This window comes from Amaranthus tricolor, chromosome 16, assembly GCF_026212465.1.
Source record: "Amaranthus tricolor cultivar Red isolate AtriRed21 chromosome 16, ASM2621246v1, whole genome shotgun sequence".
NCBI classification, from domain to species: domain Eukaryota; kingdom Viridiplantae; phylum Streptophyta; class Magnoliopsida; order Caryophyllales; family Amaranthaceae; genus Amaranthus; species Amaranthus tricolor.
Window position 1 is genome coordinate 18829069 of NC_080062.1, and position 20825 is coordinate 18849893.

At 30.3% G+C, this 20825-nt stretch overlaps 3 protein-coding genes across 3 annotated transcripts; all 3 read right to left on the reverse strand.

The window, feature by feature from the left end:
• Nucleotides 1-11605: 11605 nt before the first annotated feature.
• LOC130803328 (heavy metal-associated isoprenylated plant protein 19-like) lies at nucleotides 11606-12070 on the reverse strand. The gene is made up of 2 exons (XM_057667529.1): nucleotides 12010-12070; nucleotides 11606-11928 (listed from the first exon to the last, which is right to left on the reverse strand). The coding sequence occupies exons 1-2, from the start codon at nucleotides 12062-12064 to the stop codon at nucleotides 11606-11608; spliced, it is 378 nt and encodes a 125-aa protein (XP_057523512.1). The 5' UTR covers nucleotides 12065-12070.
• Nucleotides 12071-17357: 5287 nt separating this feature from the next.
• LOC130802593 (uncharacterized) lies at nucleotides 17358-18261 on the reverse strand. Its single transcript, XM_057666602.1, has 3 exons — nucleotides 18156-18261; nucleotides 17826-18070; nucleotides 17358-17672 (listed from the first exon to the last, which is right to left on the reverse strand). The coding sequence occupies exons 1-3, from the start codon at nucleotides 18259-18261 to the stop codon at nucleotides 17358-17360; spliced, it is 666 nt and encodes a 221-aa protein (XP_057522585.1).
• Nucleotides 18262-19318: 1057 nt separating this feature from the next.
• On the reverse strand, nucleotides 19319-20099 carry LOC130802594 (uncharacterized). Its single transcript, XM_057666603.1, has 2 exons — nucleotides 19819-20099; nucleotides 19319-19745 (listed from the first exon to the last, which is right to left on the reverse strand). The coding sequence occupies exons 1-2, from the start codon at nucleotides 20097-20099 to the stop codon at nucleotides 19319-19321; spliced, it is 708 nt and encodes a 235-aa protein (XP_057522586.1).
• Between the last annotated feature and the right edge of the window lie 726 nt (nucleotides 20100-20825).

The following is a 20825-nucleotide window of genomic DNA, read 5'->3' on the forward strand; positions in this document are numbered from 1 at the left end:
TATATGAGATATCAATTTGTATTAATTACATGAATTTTAGTTGAGTATTAATATTATTATTATATTTTTTGTTAAAAAAACGCATAAAATAAGGAAATTCATAAATTGGGTTAAAAATATATAATTCTGGAAATAAAATATTTTATTTTATTGTTAGTGCATTTTATTTTCATTTAAATAATTTTTTTGAAATTTTGTGGTATTTAAATTTGAAAGAAATAAATTAATAATCTAATTGTTATAATACGAGAAAAGAATGAAATGTGAAAACAATAATTAATATTATTTTATTTTGTTGAATAAAAATATACACCAACTCATTTAATAAAAAGTAAACTTTTAAAATATTTGGTTTACATTTTAATCTTAAGGAAATTAATTATTCATGTACTAAATCTAAAACTAAGCTAATAAGGAATTAATTAAATAAAATAAATTTTATTTTCTAAAAATTTGGGTAAATGGGCTAGGTTCTATAATAAACCCAATATTTCCTTTTTAAGACATTTTTAGTATTTATTTATGATGGAACTATTTATTTTACCATTTATAATAAATAGACATTTAAGAAATTGATTATTAAGAAATTAATAAAGTTAATTGAAAATTAATCTATAAATAAATACTAAAGACCCATTTTAGTTTTGATTTAGATTAATAATAAATGATTTTTTATATGTAATTTGTTATAAATTTATTTCTATTATATCTTATTGTAATGTTACATTTATATGAAAATAATAACATGATAATAAAAAGGCTTGATAGTATGGAAATGTCTAACCATGCTTCCGGCATGTAAAAAATGTGGGACGTGTTTTCCGGCACATAAAATACGACAAATACAGTAAGGTTATTTAACCTGACCTGTGGCTCGAGCAACATTATACTGGAAGAGTGACGACTCCTACTAAGTTAGGGGTTTTGGTTTACCTCACCCTAACAGGCCCTTACCTATATCAAACAAAGATCATATGTGTTTAATTCATTAAATAAGTAATCGAATTCCACGCCCTAACACTCAAGCAGAAGTGTTAGTAAATCACACCCTGGTACTCAAGCAGAAGGACCAGCAGTTATATATTGCATAAACCTTTTTACATATTACTTATTGAAATGCACATATTTGTATACTTGTATTATGCTTTCAAGTTTTTATACTCGGCTTATTAGCTGACCGATTCCCATCGGTTGTTCCCTTATAATGAGAGCAAATGCTGCAGGTGAATTTAGATGAGGTTATTAAGAAGCTATTGTATTGTCTATGTGATAATATAGGATGTATGTAATTTATATAATGGGTATATAATAACGATAATTATGTATTAAAGCAAGATGTAACATGTAAAATTATATTTGAATGATTTAAGTTTTATTTGTTTTTTTTTTGAATATACTGTTTTGTTTTATTTCTTTTTCGCAATAATCACGGCTCGATAGACTTCCGCTTTAGCATTACTTATTATTATATTATATTAAACCTATATTTAGAAAAGAACAGTTCGTTACACATTTTGTATATCAAAATAAAGGATCACCTTCATTATAAACTACAAAATAAATAATAATTTTTGTTGAACCATAAATCAATTTCAAAATTTGTTGTTCATATGATAAAATTTTAAACCAAACACAACAAATACAAGTTAATTACATTATGAGGGAAATATAACGCTTAATATAATATACGATAACTTTGTCTTACAACAAGGGTAACATTGAATCACAATTGGGGTCACATTGATTACTATAAAAGTGACGAGAGCAGGAACCAGAATGATAAAACTTGGTCCATACTATTTTAGTGTGGACCAAGTCCACACAAGAGTTTCTCTTCTAAATTTATGATACCTTATCTCTAATTTAGTTGTATGGTGAGTAGAAATTGAACCATAAGGAATCGTCAGAACAATTTCCGTTCTTATCCTAAGACTACTAAGGTAACAAATTTTTTTTAAAAAAACTAAATGGTTTGCGATATGTACTATGCACGTGCTCCCCCAATAAATTTTATTATACTTGAAATTTAAATTTAAATAAAATAATTAATGTTTAACTATTCAAGTAATCCAACTTTTATTGTGGGTTTTTAATTGAATTTGCTTTGTCAATAAAAGTAGGTATTTTAAGGAATCATAGTAAGTATTTTAATAAGTCAAGTAAGGGTTTGCGATATGTCAATTAGGGGTTTATGGTATATCAAGTAGATGCTTCTGGTATGTTAGGTTTGCGTTTAGGGTACGTAAAGTAAAGGTTCATGATATCGAATTAGGATTTAGGTATATCAAGTAAGGGGTTTATGGTATGTCAAGTAGGTGTTTAGAGTATGTTAAGTAAAAGTTTATGGTATGTTAAGTAGGGGTTTAAAGTCTGTCAAGTAGAGGTTTATGGTATGTCAAGTATGAGTTATGATATGTCAAGTAGGAGTTTAGAGTATGTCACTTAAAATCAAAACTGAGGAAGTAAAAAAATGACCAATGAGAAAACAAAAAACTACTTACTTGAAAAATAAATGAATAAAAATCTAATCAAACTCTGCAGAAGGATATATCAAGAACACCAAAAGATATGGAATTCAATCAAGATAATAAATTCTCTGACAATTGTAAATCAAAGATTCAAATTGAAGGTTTAACAATGGAGAAAATCTTTAAAATAAACTCTAATTGAATCATAACTCAACTTGCATTTTGTAAATTTAATGGTTAAAATTAATTTAAAGCAGGAGGATAATCAGGAATAGTTTGATTAAGAAGAAGGAGAAAAGTTATGGATGGAGAAGAAGGAGGGTAGTCATGAAAATAGAAACTGTTGTAATATGAAAAGCGCTTCATTTTTGATTTTTTTTTCTTTTTTATAAATTGGACTAGCCTAACCGTTAGTTGTCTCTTTGAGAAACCATCTCAAAGAAAAATTTATGTTATTTGCTTTGTTGGTCAAAACAAATGATACAAATAAGTATTGTTTATATTTTTTAAAATGAAAGATACAAATAGCTTTATTTGTATCTTTAATTTTAACATATAATACAAATAGAGATTACAAATGTTACTTAATCTACTAGTGATCGAGTCAAGTAGAGTAAGATGTGGAGAGTTGATTGGAATGGATGATCAACTAATCTTTTATCACAAATATTTGTATGATATGGTCTCATCAAGAGATGCGCCTCATACATGGGCTAAATAGCCCAATATACAAATTATTAATACAAGAACTTCTTTTTTTGAGGTCGTCTCAATGAGAGGTGGTCTCTCACAAAAGTAACTCTTCTTATATATATATGGCTTAATGAAGTGGCTACTTAACGACTTTTTTAAATCTAATGACCTATTTTGACTGATAGTAAATAAATATATTGAATGATACATTTCAACTAATCTTAGTTTGGTTAATGAAAACCCATCAAAACTATATGAATTGATTCAGGTCAAGTGATTCAGGTTGTTTCAAGTAAATTCATTGGTCAAATCCAATTGCCAATGAAACAACTTAACCAAAAGATGAAATTGTTGATTAACAAGATATGTTATATACTCTAACACGCCCTTCTCAAACGAGAGCCTTATGGGCTAGAATTTTGGATCAGCATAGACCGTCCTTATACTTGACACAAAACATTCTAGTTTAAATTAAGGGTGGATGAAATTCAAACTCGTGACCTCTAGTCACGTTGGTTTTGATACCATATCAAGAAACCAACTCAACTAAAAGTTTAATTTAAATGTTATTACCCTAGGATATGTTTTTATAAGTATAAAATCATAAATATTATTTTAGTTAGGGATGTTCTATATGGTAGGCAACAACTATTGCAAAAGGCCAGTGGTCGCAATTCTTAAAAAAATTTCCACAAAATAGCACTCTACTGATGAACAATTAACTATAGTAACATTATGAGGTAAAAAACGTTTGCTTATCGTTATGTATGAAAATTATCATTTTAACCTTGTTCCATTTGATTAAAACTCAGTAGCCCCTTCCTCTTCCATCCATCGTGTTCTTCTTCTCCATTCTTCTTGTTCTTCCTCTTCATACTTAAACCGTTTCTCCAAAATCCATTCACTCCTTTAAGGCCTCCAATAATGGCGACAAACATGGATATCAAAGAGATTAATGTTGTTAGGTTCAGGTGTAGCAATGGCCAACAAGGACGAAGTTTGGAAGTTAGGAATTTAGATTCAAGTGCTAACCCATTGAGGCTCTACTACAAATGTAAGGCCTGCTCTTTCTTGGGTAAAGGAAGAAGATGTGACCAAATATGGAGGGCAAAGGTTTATGTATGAAGCATATAGAGGAGAAATGTCTACTCAAATTGAACTAGAGTTGATGGTGCAAAGAAAGCAAATAAGGCAATTACAAAAGATGATGAAGATTATGATTATTGTTGGTCTTTTAATTCTTGTCCTTCTCATTAAGAATTAGGTTATGGAATGTTAAGTTTGAATTTAGGGTTTATTGTGTATTATGAAATTTAGGGTTTATTGGGTATTTTTTTGCTATTTAGGTTATGGAAGTAAATGCAATTGTAATGTGCTTGTCGAAATGGAATGAGTATTTATGAAATCAGATTCTTTATTCCTAGAAATTCTTCATCTGTATTTTCATTGAAGTTCATACCAACTATTTACTAATTACAACATCCTCCAATTTAGAAGTTCATATAATGTTATCCATAACTTACCAATTAAATACAACATCATCCATAATATGATAATCATGCCAACTACTTACATCCTCCAAAACAGGATTATCCAAAACAACCTACTACATCATTCTATGCAAAAGGATAGCATCACTTAAAGCAACAGGTCTTCCAATAGCTCTTTTCAGTGGAGGAGGCTAAATCGTAACTGGTCTACTCCTTTTAATTGGTCTACATGCATCCTCTAAAACTAGCTGTGATGATCGAGTATGCCCTTGTAACTAGTCTACTCCTTCTAGGTTTAGTTGGCTGTGAAGAAGTAGTGGTAGCAGATTTCTTCTTCTTCTTTTCCCTAGCTATTAAGCCTACAATTATACCACTCACAATAGAATTTGAGTGGGTCTTGACTTGAATGAAGTATAGCCCTCACAACATGTTTCAAGGAATACGTATGATTTGCCAAGCATTGGAAAGGCATGTTCTATCATTTAAACTCACTGGTTAGATAAACTTAACATCCCAAATTTCATAAAAACCATATCTTAATTTGTATGCTTTGCATGTCCTTGAATTAGAAATAAGTGTTTGAATTCTTGTACATATGTTTGGACATACGTCATTATCAAACCAGTGCTCACTTCTCTCTTTCCTGGTAGGCTTGCCATTGTAACTCTCCTAATTCCCACAAATAAAAAAAAATGTAAATTCCTTGTTGAATAATTGATAAAGTAGTAACTAAGTTAGGGTTGTAATTTTGCAACAATGTTAAAACAGGTTTACACCTTTCAACCGCAAGTGTAACATTGAAGCTCTCAACAAAATTTGTTTTGTTTTCATCACAACAAACAAGTGGATCAAATGCATGTTTACTCTACCTTGACTGATCTCTAATGTCTGCAAGCCATGATCTAGCTTTTCAACAGCTTTATCAATAGCTTCCATTGCTTTCTTGAACTTAAACTTTAAAGATGCATTAATAGCCATCCAAAACATTGCATATAGTAATGGCCCAACAAATTTCTTCTTCTAGTTGCTTGATAAATGCTTACAACAATACCTTCTCCCTGCAGTTGGCCATAACTCATTCAAGGAAATTTAAATTCGCTTGCACATTTTATGACAACAGTTAGTAGGGATTTTAAATCACAAAAAAGTAAAAGAATCATTTAATGTTTGCAACAATACCTTTTATTTGTCTGAAATAATGGTCCACTTATCACCCCTACCACTGTCTTTCATCAAATTCTTCAAATGCCAAACAAAAAATTTCCAAGTTTCCTGATATTCACTAGATAATATATGTAACACCCTCATAATAGGTTAAATTTTTGAAAACACCTTTAATGAAAAACATGAGCCAAAACCTACTCATGGGAATGTTACCGCCACATCTATTTCTAAGAAAATAAATGTAAGGCTTAATGACTAAGAAATAACTTAATAACTTTAAATCCAAGAAAAGGTCTTATAATTAAAAAAAAGACATAAACGCAATCTATGTCTATATAAAATTTGAACAACTGAAAATAAAATTTAAACTGAGATATGACTCTAATTAAAACTATTTTTCTTGATGATCCTCATTGCACGATCCCCACGTGATCAATAACCTGCAACATAAGAATGCAAGAAAAACAAGGGAAAAACTCCCAAAATCAGAAAATTGAGTAATTCCAACTCCATCCCATAAAATAGTTAAGTTTTAAAACAATTTAAGAAACCAAAATATAATTTGAGTTGAAAATAATTTTGAAAAAAAAATTATATAAAGCTGAGTTAAAAATCAATTTATGAAAACAATATAAATAATTTCACATAAATCAATTAATTTATTTGATATTTAATAATGACAACGCATATATCCAATTATTAATTTGAGGAAACGAGAACGCCAATAGGCCGAGACTTTACCTTTATACCTACTTCATCAAGAGGTTGTCACCCCAAATAATTAATCAAGGCCAGCAGAGTAGTCTCAGGTAACCCTAGTGTGCACAACCCTTCTACTTGGATCACAACAAATACAAGGAAGACCAAACATCGTATCAAGTAGTAGAAATACTAACCTGTCGGCAGCTATATTAACCAAACAGGCCAACATGTTCATCACCCTTATACTTGGATCACAACAAATATAAGAGCTTCATTTCCTTCATATTTCACTTTACGTGATTTAAAATATTTTAATAATTAGTCGCGAGGACGCAAACATATAATCAAACATACATTAATTATTTTATTTTATGGTCATAAATTTTTCCAATAAAAATATATCTCAAGAATATCCAACTGAAATCTCATTTGCCGAATCACCATGTTAACATCAATTGGTGGCAACAACAATTAATATCATAAATATTTCTCTTTCGAATTAAACCGTATCTAATTTCGTTATCAGAATAATGATATAAATTTTATCAAAATAATATTATAAATTAAACCGTTAACAAAAGTAGTAAATATAATTTGAAAATAAAATATAAAAAGAATAATATCATAAAAAATCACGCTTTCCAATTAAACACATCAAGTATCACTTAGTACATAATACTAACTGGATAACCCTAATTGGATGAACATCGAGAATTACCTTGTGAAACGAGCCTAGAATATAAATATACGCTCCTATCAAACATCATTTACGAACTTAACATTTGAAGTATAATTGTTGTTTTTAATTTGTAGATAGAAAATGTCTAAAGATTTAAAAATACTATCAAGGTGAAAAAGAAATTGATAGTAATAGATGTAAAAAAAGACAACTGGCTGATGAGAGAAAAATAATAAAAAGAAGAAAGAAAATTAATACGGTGAAAAAATTTAAAGAGTAAATTGGTTAATTTGTAATAGAGGAATAATGTTGGTTAAAATTAGAGGAAAAGTGGGAAGGATAATGGAGACAAATGATGAGTTATTTTAGGAAGTGGGAGAAAGAAATTTAATTTTGAAATTTTTTTTTAAGTAACTTGTAAATGAGTTTTTCTAAACTCAATTATTTTTTTTATATTAAAACTACTCCTAAAATTTTGGGTTTTTTTAATCTTATTTTATTTAAACCTAAATTGTTTCTTTTTTTTTTGTTTTAAACGTATAATTTTCTTAACAGATTTATTCTTTTGATTAAATTTTCTAAATTTTACATTATTATTTATTTATTTTCCTATTTTTATTTTTCTTTATTTTTTTATATATTATTTTTTTTAAAATATCTCTGATATTACACTATAGCCCATGCAACTTGAAAAAGCTGATTATTGCCATCCTATGTAATTGCTGACAACAAAGTACCTCCATATTGCCCTTTCAGGTATGCACATCAACACCTATGACGCTCCTACATCTTCCAATTAAACCATTGATATATGCACTAAAGGAAATGAAAATGCTACTGAAAGTCAAAGCTCTCAATTGACTCTTCTATATGCCAAGCACAAATAGTAGAAGACCTTGGATTTGTTTCTTTGATCATATCCACATAACTAGGCAAATATGAGTAACTTTCATCATGACCCCTATTTATTTCCTTCAAGGCTATTGTTCTCATTTTGAAAATAGTACTTGTCTTTAAAGTTACCCCAAATCTTGCTTTCAAAAGCTCTTTTAATGTCTTCCTAGGTATGTTGTTATTTGCCCTAATGTCCTCCTTTAACTTATTAGCAGCCCACTTTACTGTCACAAAACTGTTATGAGCATCAAGTACTCTACAAGTGTGTTCAGGGTTATCAATTTTCTTGATAGCTCATGTTATGCCACTAAGAAGTCTACTAGCATGAAGCCTCCAATTGCAATTGATGTCCATGCACTTAACAATATACATCCTGTTGTTTGCCCTTAAAACTATAAATTCAAACAATGACTGAATAGCATAATCTCTCACAACATACCTCAAATGTTGTTTATCAATAAAAATATGCCACGGAGATAATTTAATGTTGCCCCATCCTTGATCAACATACATTTGACCATTTTTGAAGAATCTTTATATGTAATTTCCATTATCTACATCTTTACCCAAATGATTACCCTATATTGGATCCTCAAAAGGGCTGATAATCATCCTTCACAAACTCCATCTCATCACCATCAACAACAGATAAGTCATCATCAATACAACCTTCTTCATCATCATCATCAGAATCAATGGATGACGGATTATAATCATCGTCAGCAGAATCTCCATCTACATCCTCCGAAGCCTGTTGACTAATTCTAGCTCTCTTGCTACTGATCTTGACCTTTCGTGCATGTTTCATTGCCTATTATGTTATCTTAACACATATACCCTTTCTTTTGGCTGTAATGTTTGGTAATTATTTAATAGGAGCTTTCATCATCAAAGGTTTAACCTTCAAGGGTGACTGTTTATGCTTACCCTTCCTACTTTTAGGGGACTTCACAAGTGAAGATAAAAATTCCATATCATTCCACTTATACACTATTGCATTCATAACCGCAACATCATGTTGTTCCTCATTGTATGCTGGTACAACAGGTTCCTTGTTTGCTGTCCCATCTAACCTAGGGCTCTTCCTAATGGGTAACTTGCCACGAAATGAGATGGACTTTGTTTGCTATATCTCAGGGAAGTTTTGGGACTGTTAGGACTGTGGGGGGTTATCGGGCTCAATAGGTTGTTCTGGGAGGTTATCAGGCTCAATGGGCTCTTGGGGATCGGGTGAAGGGTCAGTTATAGATAGTTCAATGGGCTGCTGGTTAGTGGGTTTATCTTTAAGGGGCATTGGATTAATTGAATCTTGCAACTTAAGACTCCTAACAAAGTTCATCATTCTAGTGTCCTCTTCAAGCTCTACAACACAAATTACTATCATTTCCTCAGTAAGAAATTTTGCAAACATCATAAACAAGTGATCATCTCAATCAACCATTGAACCTTATTATTATATAGATAATAAAATCTGGGTTGTAAAGGAACTTCCTTCCCTACTCTAATGTAAACACTTTTCCAATCCAAAATTAAGTCTAAAAGAGTCTCTCTATCCTTATCATAAACAGTTAAATCTTGTTCATTATCCTTCCACTTAAACCTTAGGATCACTCGTTCCTCCATTCTATAACATAAAACAAAATGTTACTGTACATAAGAAAACCCTAATTTTGCAAACAAAATTAAATGATCAAACCCTAATTATGTAGACAACATAGAAATCTACTCTACTGTTCATATGCAAACCCTAATTTTTCAAAGAAAACTAAATGATCAAAAGAAAAAAAGGGAAGAAGACATACCAAATGACAAAAGGCTGAGATTACAGATGATGAAGATGATGAACACTACAAGAAGGAAAAGGAGATGGAGATGAAGATGATGAACACAAACGCTTCACGGAGAATTTAGATTGAAAATAAGATGAAAGTGATAGAGGATTTAGATGGAATTCAAAATGAGGGAGATGATCTCCATTAAATACTGCAAAAAGAGGAGGGAAATTGAGAATTAATAAGGGTATGTATGACTTTTACCAAGAGTCAACGGAAAATAAATGTTTTTTACCTCATAATATTACTATAGTTAATTTTTCAATACTAGAGTGCTATTTTGTGGAACTTTTTTTAACTATTGCTACCACTGATCTTTTACAATAGTTGGTGTCTACCATATAGAATATCCCTTTTAGTTACAATAAGGACTATCCATATAATCAATCATAAATATTTTAGCAAACTTACTTATACAATATAAGATTGTGATCTATCTAGGGTTTCATCAAACTTTGTGTTTATTTATATTTTCTTATGAGTAATGCTATTTTAATAAACCAAATGAAATAAGAAAATATGAAGTAATAATACATCACATGATCAAATCAATAATTTTGAAATTTTTGTTCATTTAGAAAAAAAAAATAAAGAAAGTGTTAATCAGTATGCAATCATATTCTTTTCATTATTATAAATATATTACTAAAAGAAGTTGTGGAAGTTTATGTTTGATGGCCATCTAGTTAATCATTTTGTTATTCCATGCTATAAAATTCAAAGAAATTCAATTTTTATAAGTCTTCCATATAATGAATTGTTTATATATGGGGTGGATGTCAGGGGATGATGCTTCACCTCCTTATCCATACTCAACCTATAAATGTAAAAGTGTTGTATAATTAAGTATATTACCTACCTTAAAATATATTTTTATTAATGTAATTGATGAAATAAGAAAACTAAGATTATGAGAAGTTAATAATAAATTAGACTTTAACGAGTTAATTTGCAAGAAAGTGATTTAAAATTTATTTTCTATTTAATTAAACTAATAGTTGACAACAAGATACTTCCTCCGTTCTTTTTTGATCTTTCACTTTGTATTATTCACACATATTAAGAAAGATAGAATCTTTGGGTTGTAGTGTGTATTATTTTAATTAAATAGTAGTGTGTATTATTTTAATTAAATAGTAGTGTGAAGTAATTATTGTATTGGAAGTATGAGGTTGTAGTGGGTATTATTTTAATTAAATAGTAGAGTGAAGTAATGATTGTATTGAAAGTATGAGAGAGAAAATAATTATAAATAAAAAAAAGGAGTACATTAAAAGAAAATGGGGGGTTTTAAGGGGTAAAAGTGGAATAAAAACTTTCTAAAAATAGAAAGTATTCTAAAGCGAAAGAACTTTTAAAACTACCCATTATAGTAATGTGGAAGATCAAAAAAGAACGGAGGGAGTATGAAATATTGCTTTCTTGATCATGAAAACCCATGAATATTAATTAGATTTCAAAATTATATAATATCGACATAAGGATTTTTCTATAAGATAAAATAATAAATTACGTTGATTTTTACTCATATAATTTTACTTATAAACTGCCATATTTCCCAAAAAAAAAAAAGCATAAATCTTATCAAAATAAAATTATTCATTGAGTTGTTTTTTAATATACAGCACAAGCATATGTATGGGAAAATGTATCATATTCCAAATCCAAAAACTTATACATTAATTACATTATAAAGCATGAATTGGCATTTTCATCACTAAAAATTGTAAATATTGGGTTCCCATTTCCATAATATTCATCATATAAAATTGAAAAATAATCTGGCGTTCTTTCATTTTTTAAATCATCTACACATAAACTAAATTCTTCTGTACTTTTATTTGTTCCACCAATATCATCATCATCGTTATCATCAGTTTTTAGTTCAACAATATTAACTTTTTTCTTTGTTTTTTTCTTCAACTTCTTTAGTATCTTCTCTGGACAAAACTGGCCCATTATCGTTAATCTGTGTCTTGTTATATCAGTAATAATTTTGTCAACTCCTGCATTATTTGTTAATAAATTAATAGTCATAAATATTTAACACAGTTCCTAACATTACAAAATAAAAGAATGATGAATACCTTTTATTTTAGAAATTACTTTAACAACCTTTTTCTCGCATGCATTACAATGCATTGATATGTTGAAATGTGCTGTAATAATCTAAAAAATATATAATCAATTATATGCACTAGTTATATTGATCTCTAGAAATTAAAAGCAATTAAATTTTTTTGACTCAAATAATTTAAAGCCCTTCAAACAATATGCAGAATTATTCTTTTCGTTTATAATTACCAAGTATATATATATATATATATATATATATATATATATATATATATATATATATATATATATATATATATATATATATATATATATATATATATATATTATAATTGAATAAGATGAATCAAAAGTATAGAATGAGAGGAATAGGAAAGAATATGGAGAAGATAAGGTGCAAAATATTTTAGATAAAATACCAAACTTATATGGCTTACTTGATGTTCTTGTCCTTGAGAATGTTTTCCCATTGATTCTATGATTAATAAAAGATATATAATCTAAAAAATAACCCACATTTTTTGAATTGTAAGAATTTATTGAAATAGTTAATTGTTTATTTAATTAGAATTTCAAACGAAGAATTTACATTTAATAGTTGTCTTTTTGTTTGTTTTTAATTTTAGTATATTAGTGTTTTAACTCTACTTAATGACATGTTTATTGCACGAAATATGTAATATAAAGTTTTTTATATCAAAATTGAAGAAATATTGATCATATAAAAATTTTGGTAGTGAATCATCATTATTGAAATAAAAGTTTCTTTTTTATATCCTATTAGAAAATGAATATTGTTACTATGACATTATACTCCCTCCTATTCATAGATAATGGGACATTTGTTTTTTCAAACTATTCAATGCACTTATTCTATGCTTAATATCTCTTATTATACATAACGAAAATATTATAAAAAGTGGATATTAATAATCTTTGCATTGAGACGAATCAAATAAGATCTCACTTGACTATGTTCTAATTTATAAATTAAGAATAAAATACGAATTAAGAGTAATAAGTGAATATTGTCAAAAACTAAATGTCTCATTATCTATGAATAGGGGGAGTAATATTAATAGAGTAACCAGATTTTGAAAACAATCTATTTTAATACCATTAATACAACATTCATACATATCAATAGAGTAACCAGATTTTCAACCTAATTAACTAAACAAATTAGGTTTAAATCAAAGAGTTTCTGACCAATTTATATATGACACAACTCGCATCCGACCCAACCTTATTTGTTGTACTAGCCTAATTAGGAAGTTCTATTGTCAAAATATTTGACTTTATTTTTAGTTGGTGTATTAAATTTATTACAATTGTTTAATGGACTTGAACTAGCAATTGCTTGTAAGAACATGGACGCAAAGATAAAGGCTTTTGTCATGCTTTTGGTTAGAATTGTTTCTTTGGTTGGATCAGGTGGTGTATCACTTGGTTTTTGGTATGAGATTATAGCTCATTTGCTTATTAAGTTGAGGATATTGGTTTTATGTGGGATAGCTTCCATTTGTCATGGTGATATTTGAACATGTATGTGCAAAGTTACTTTGACTGACTTGAACTTTTGGATTTGAGATGTAGTATGTTCAATTTTAGCATGAAGAGATAGTTTTAAAAGGCAATAGATTCTATTTTCAAGTTTATTATCTTTAGCTTTATTATGTATTTCTTTTTAAACTTTGTGAGTTAAAGATGTAACATCCGTTTTCTTTTTTTTTAAAAAAATAATATAATAATAATAATAATAATAATAATAATAATAATAATAATATTAATAATAAATAAATTTCAGATTTTTTGAAAATAATAAAAAAATAAAAATAAATAACTCCCCATTAACAAATAACTTCCCACTTCTCCCTCTAAATCTTATAACTAACTTCACTTACCTATTATAAATTAAATCAATTACCCTTAATTTATTCACATTATTACTCACAGTTCCTTTTTCTCCTACAAATTACTTCCTCCATCCTCCAATTGCTTAAAATTTAATCAAGGAAAGTCAAGATTTTGATATTAAAGATATGTAATTTCATCTCTTTATAATATTGTTCTACCAATTTCAATCCAAATTACACATTTTGTATTTGATAAAAAAAAATTATTTCTGACCTTAGTTTTCCGACGATACGGCAGTCACCGAAGCCACCGTCGACCCGGCACCTTCTCCTTCTTCCTTCTCCCTTTTTTCTTCTCTCTCTTCCTTCCCTTTCTTCTTTCTTTTACATGGGTATCCTAGAGAAAACCCACCTTTCTCTTTTTTTTTATAATAATTATGATTTTTTTTTTCTTTTCTTCTATTTTAACTCTTATAATTTTAAAATACATGTTTAAAAATTATTCTTTTAAATAAAGTATATAAAAGGAAAAGGATTCTTTTAATTTATTTATTTCGATGGGTTGATCGTGGTATTAAATTGAGATATATTATTTTCTCGTGTAAACAGCGGATTCGTAGACAGAGATTATTAGGAGCGTACTTTGTCTAGGATCGCGTGACAAGGTAATTCTCCATATCCATCTAATTAAGAATATCCCGTTAGTATTATGTGCTAAGCGATAATTAATGTGTTTAAATTGGATGCATGATTTTATATGATATTATTTTATATGATATGTTTTATATATTCTCAAATTATATTTACTATTATTTTTGTCAAATTTGAATTTATAATTACTATTTTGATAAAATTTATATTATTATTTTGCTAGCGAAATTAGATACGGTTTAATTTGAAAGAGAAATACTTATAATATTATTATTTTGATGAAAGTTATATTATTATATTAATAATAATTGTAAATGCGATTGAATTTGGGAGAAAAATATTATGATATTAATATTGCAATTGAATATTATTGAGATATATTTATTGGGAAAATTTATGATCATAAAATAAAATGTATAATGTATGTTTGATTATATGTTTGTGTGCACGCGACTAATTATTAAAATATATTAAATCACGTAAAGTGTAACACGAGGGAAATAAAGCTCTTATATTTGTTGTGATCCAAGTATATGGGTGATGAACAAGTTGTCCTGTTTGGTTAGTATAGCTGCCGACATGTACTATTATTTCTGATACTTGATACGATGTTTTGTCTTCCTTCAATTTGTTGTGATCCAAGTAGAAGGGGTGTGCACACTAGAGTTCCCTAAGACTACTCTGTTGGCCTTGAATTATTTAGGGTGACAACCTCTTAATAAAGTAGGTATAGGGGTAAAGTCTCGGCCTACTGGCGCTCTCGTTCCCTCAAATTAAAAATTGATTATGTGGTTGTTATTATTAAATATCAAATTAATAAATTAGTTTATGTGATATTATATATATTGTTTTCTCAAATTGTTTTTCTTTTAAACTCAGCTATATATTATTTTCTAAAATTATCTTCAATTTGATTATATTTTATTTTCTGAAATCATTTTCGAATTCAATCGTTTTATGGGATGGAGTTGGAATTACTCAATTTCCTGATTTTGGGAATTTTTCCCTTGTTTTTCTTGCATTTTGATGTTGCAGGTTATTGATTGCGTGAGAATCGTGGAGTGAGGATCACTTAGAATTATAGCTTCTATTAGAGTTGTATTTCAGTTTAAATTTTACCTTAAGTTATTTAAATTTTATATGGATACAGATTACATTTCAGTCTTTTCTTATGTTGTAAGACCCTTTGTTGGATTTAAAGTTATTAAGTTATTCCTTAGTCGTTAAGTCTTATATTTATTTATTAGAAATAGATGTGGCGGTAACACTCCCATAAATAGGTTTTGGCTCATATTTTTCATAAAGAGTGTTTTCAAAAGTTCGACCTATTCTTAGGGTGTTACAAAAGAAGCTGACTTCTCTTAATATCCCTTACTTGAATTTGAGTACACAATGCAAATCAAAGCTAGGAATAATTTTCTGTACGTACTACTTTATATAATATCATTATTGTTAGTCATGTGAAGTATATCGAAAAAACACAAAGAAAAAACTAAAATATTATTTTTAGATAAAATTTCATAAACGATAATGTAAATGTGCGCATACACATATGACTTGGGATTTTCCAAAAAGTATCTCTTAGAATATAATGTTGAAATTTTATCAATCAGATTAAATGAATGATCTTTTGTGGAAAAATGCATAATTAAAAAGCATATTCACGGCTAACAGGTCTTTAATCAGTTAATCACAGTTTAAAAATCAATCAGATCTTTTAATTCTTTTTTCAAATTTATTACTCCCTCCAATTCACCATAATTGTCCCCTTTTATTATTTGGGTAATTCACTTCAATTATCCTTTTTTCATTTTAAGCTATTAATTTTTTTACCAAATTATCCTCATGACTACTTATAATTACAAAAATATCCTAAGTTATAAGTATAATGCATTAAAATTTGAAAGGTATGTCAAAATACCACATGGAAGTACCACTTTATGTGGCCCTCTAAATTCTTAATTCTTGTGCTCAATTCAAAAGTAATAATTATAATGAATTAAAGGGAGTATAAAACAATATTTTGTAATAAAAGGTTTTCTCGAGGAATAATGTTCTCTAATTTCCATAACCATAATAATTAAATTTTCAACTTCTTCAGTTACTTAAAGAACACATTATACGTGAAGGGAAATATAATAATCTAACATAGATTTCAAGGCCAATGTTATCCACTCATGAAAAGAAAATTAAGAAATGGACATAAGTCTTCAATCATGATCATGAAAAAAACAAGGATTAAATTATAAAGTCATGTGTGCAAGCATGAATTTTATGTCAAGAGCTAATAATGAATGTAAACGAGGGTTTATTCTTGTAATATTAATATTAACGTTTTATACATCTAGTACGTAAACATGAGAATTGTATTTCTAAAGCATGTATTTTGAATAATGCTAGTATATTAATATAAGTAAACTAGTATAAAAACTCGTGCAATACACGAAGTCTTTTAGTATAAATTAATATACTAAATATAAATTTATATTAATGACCAAATTATATATTATCGTCATCTCACCATCATCAGCATACCCAGTGTATCCCGCTCATAGACAACTATGATCAGGCTCTGGGGAAGGAAGATAGACGGTGGCTCATACCCATGTAGCAGAGAGCGGTCAAAGAGTCCCTCCGCTCAAGAAGGGTCTTCAAAGGGAAAGGAACCTGCAACTATCCGAAAGCTTGAAACTTACACCCACGTTAACCATGAATATTAATCATCTAACTAAAACTATACAACAAGTAGAGTACGTATACATAACTAAAAAAACGATGATGGTAAGAGAGGTGGTAAAGAACGATAAGTATAGGCAATGCACAGAATCAAACGGTGGCTAAGAGGGACATGTCTAGTAATCTAAGACGTGGATAAGGCGCTGCCAACTGGCTCTATCCCTGGTCATCAGGTCCTTACAAAGGTGGAGTTCATGCAGGTCACTTCCTAGGCTTCTCTTGCCCTCCACTATGATGCATTCGATCCTTCTTACTGGAGCGTCATGGGTCTTTCTCTGCACATGCCCAAACCATCTCAACCTGTTCTCTCGCATCTTAGCAGAGAGAGGTGCAACCCCTAACTTCTCCCTGAATTCCAAGTTTCTTATCCTTTCCATCATAGTTTTACCACATATCCACCTCAACATACGCATTTCTGTTACTTCCATCCTCTGTTCAAAAACCTTCTTTACAGGCCAACATTCTGTCCCGTACAATAATGCCAATTGCAACGCGATAAAATTTACGCTTTAGTCTTCTATGGAATTTTTTATCACAAAGCATCTCGATATCCCGGTTGCTGCTCGCCACTTAAGTCATCCTACCTTTATACGATTAAAAACATCTCTATCAATCTCCCCATTGGTCTGGATCACCAATCCCAAATATTTAAACTTGGACGCACATGCAACAACTTCTCCCCCTATGATCACCTCTGGCTCCCCTATCGATTCTTTCCTACTGAAGTCGCATCGCAAGTATTCTATCTTTGTACGGCTTATACGCAACCCCCTTACCCTCCAAGGCTTCCCTTCACTCTTCCAATTTCTGTTAGCCTTCTCCTTAGTTTCTGCGGCCAAAACAATGTCGTCAGCGAAAAGCATACACTATGGTACGATCTCTCAGATGGATTTAGAGATTCCCTCCATAATGACCGTAAAAATGAAAGGACTTAGTGCTGATCCCTGATGTAGGCCCACTTAAATTGGAAAAGACTCTGTCATACCCACCGATGTTTGAATGTTGTCGAAACTCTGTCATACCTTTCTTGTATTACCTCAATGTACCTTTGTGAAATGCCACTATTCTTGAGACTATCCCAAATGATGCTTCGTGGTATACTATCATACGTTTTCTCCAGATCAATTGAACACTAGATGAAGATCCTTCTTTTGCTCCTTATACTTTTCCATCAGTCTCCTCAAAAGATGGATCGCCTCCATGGTTGATCTTCCCGGCATGAATCCAAACTGATTCTCTTTAATCACTGTCTCTCATCTAAGCCTTTTCTCAATCACTCTTTCCCACAGTTTTATTGTATGGCTTAGAAGTTTGATACCCCTGTAGCTCTCGCATTCATGTGCATCGCCCTTGTTCTTAAACAGTGGGATAATTGTGCTAATCCTCCATCCTTCCGGCATCTTCCTAGATCTCAAGATGGCATTAAAGAGTTTAGTAAGCCAATAAATGCCCTATTCTCCTAAACCCCTCCACACCTCAATCGGAATGTTATCAGGTCTAACTACCTTAACTCCCTCTATCTTTATGAGAGTTTCTCTTACTTCCGCCGTGGTTATATCACTAAACGACCCATAAACCTGTGTTCTTCGGATGCCCGTCGTTGGTCGACTTTCCTTTGATAGACGACCCTAGTCTCATTAAGCACTTGGGAAAACTATTGATGCCATCTTAATTTGATGTCCTCATGTCTAAGGAGTACTCGTCTACTCTTATCCTTAATGTACTTCACTGTCCCTAGATCTTTCCTCTGCCTAAATCTGGCTTTAGCCAACTTAAAAATATATTTATCCCCCTCTTTGGTATCAAGATTTTGAGGCTTCAAACGCACGACTCTTTGACTCTGGTAATGCTTTCTTTGCCTCCCGTTTTGCTTCTTTATACCTCTCTTTCTTTTGTTTCCTATCTTCCTCCTCCGTATAAGCCATAAGCTCCTTGAATCTTCTATTTTTTTCCTTTATCTTTTTTTGCACCTCTTCGTTCCACCACCACGACTCTTTGTACTCCCTTGGTTTCCCCGACGACACCCCTTACGTCTCCTTTGCCACCTTACAAATGGTGTACCATTGCATAAGCCAGCTTAATGATTCATGTTTCTTAGCATCATTATTAGAGCACCAACTTTGAACAATAACTTATAGTTTGGAACTCTAGATGCACGTATTGAGTTAAGAAACTCAATTGAAAATGCATCATTGTTGCTACCATAGGTATTGTCAGATTTTGAAATTGAATCTGAACTCAAGTACAACATTTCTTCTCCTTGAAAAAGTGATAATACATGTTCGTTGAATTTATCAACAATTTCATTTGTTGGTGCTAGTATTATCCTATCATAAAAGTATGAAGTGTTAATTGAGCCCTCACGAATTCCAAGATAAGTTGAATCGACAATTGCATCTATTGGATTTGATGCATCCTTTATCAATAGATCTTCAGGTATGTTGATAGTAGTCTCTCCATCGTGGGTCCTCCAAGCTTTCCATTCCCAACTTTGAGAATATATTCTGCAAAATCTAATAGCTCGTCAACATTGGTCAATCCTAGTCGCAATCTCATGTTCTTCATAAGACGTAATACCTTGCAGTCATTCCAAACCTTTGAAAAGTTAAGTGCGCGAAGAAAATATCTTGTCTTGTACCCTTTGGGATAAAGGACAAAACTTGCCAAAAATCACCACCAAACACAATAACCTTGCCTCCAAAGCTTAACTTGAAGGGCTTACCGTTGGGACAACGAATGGCATAGCGCAATATCCTATCTAAGGCTTCAAAACGATGCTTGTGAGTCATTGGAGCTTCATCCCAAATTATAAGTTTGGTTCTTTTAAGTAGGCCTGCCAACTGACTGTTAGGTTCCATGCCTCAACTCATTAAATCTTTTGTTAGAGTGAGAAGTATTCCAAATCTTGAATGTGCAGTCCTCCCCTTTGGTAATAACAAAGATGCTATGCCATTTGATGCAACAGGATGACCAATTTCACCTTTTGATCTTAAACATGCACATAATATCCTGCACATAAATGTCTTTCCAGTTCCACCCTGTCCATACAGAAAAAATACACCTTCTTTATCGCTTTCAATGGCTCTGGTAATTTCATCATATATCAAGGTCTGCTCTTCAGTCATCATTGGAAGTAACTCAAGCAATTCAGTTTTCAAGGAATCCTTGTCATAATTAAGCTCCTCTAAGATTAGCTTATTCTAACCATCTTGAACGAAAATATCGTTTGGACACATCTCAAGACATATATTCATCAAAGAGCTTCCATTCTTTTTGAGAATATCGTCAATATCACTTAAGGCATAACACTTCAATTGATCATCGGTAACGTTCAAATCTATCATGTAAGTGTATAAATTTGATAGATTATCTGCAATACAATTTCACATTCTACATAAATAATATTGATAAAAAGACGGTGAATATATATTACCTAGCATTTGTAATAAACTTCTCTGTTTATTTAACATATCTTCAGATAATAACTTCCATGTGTTATCCCTCACATATTCTAGCCTTGATACGCTACAAGACATCAAAAACATTGCAAATAAGTTCCTCAAATAGATTGTCGATCCCAAAAA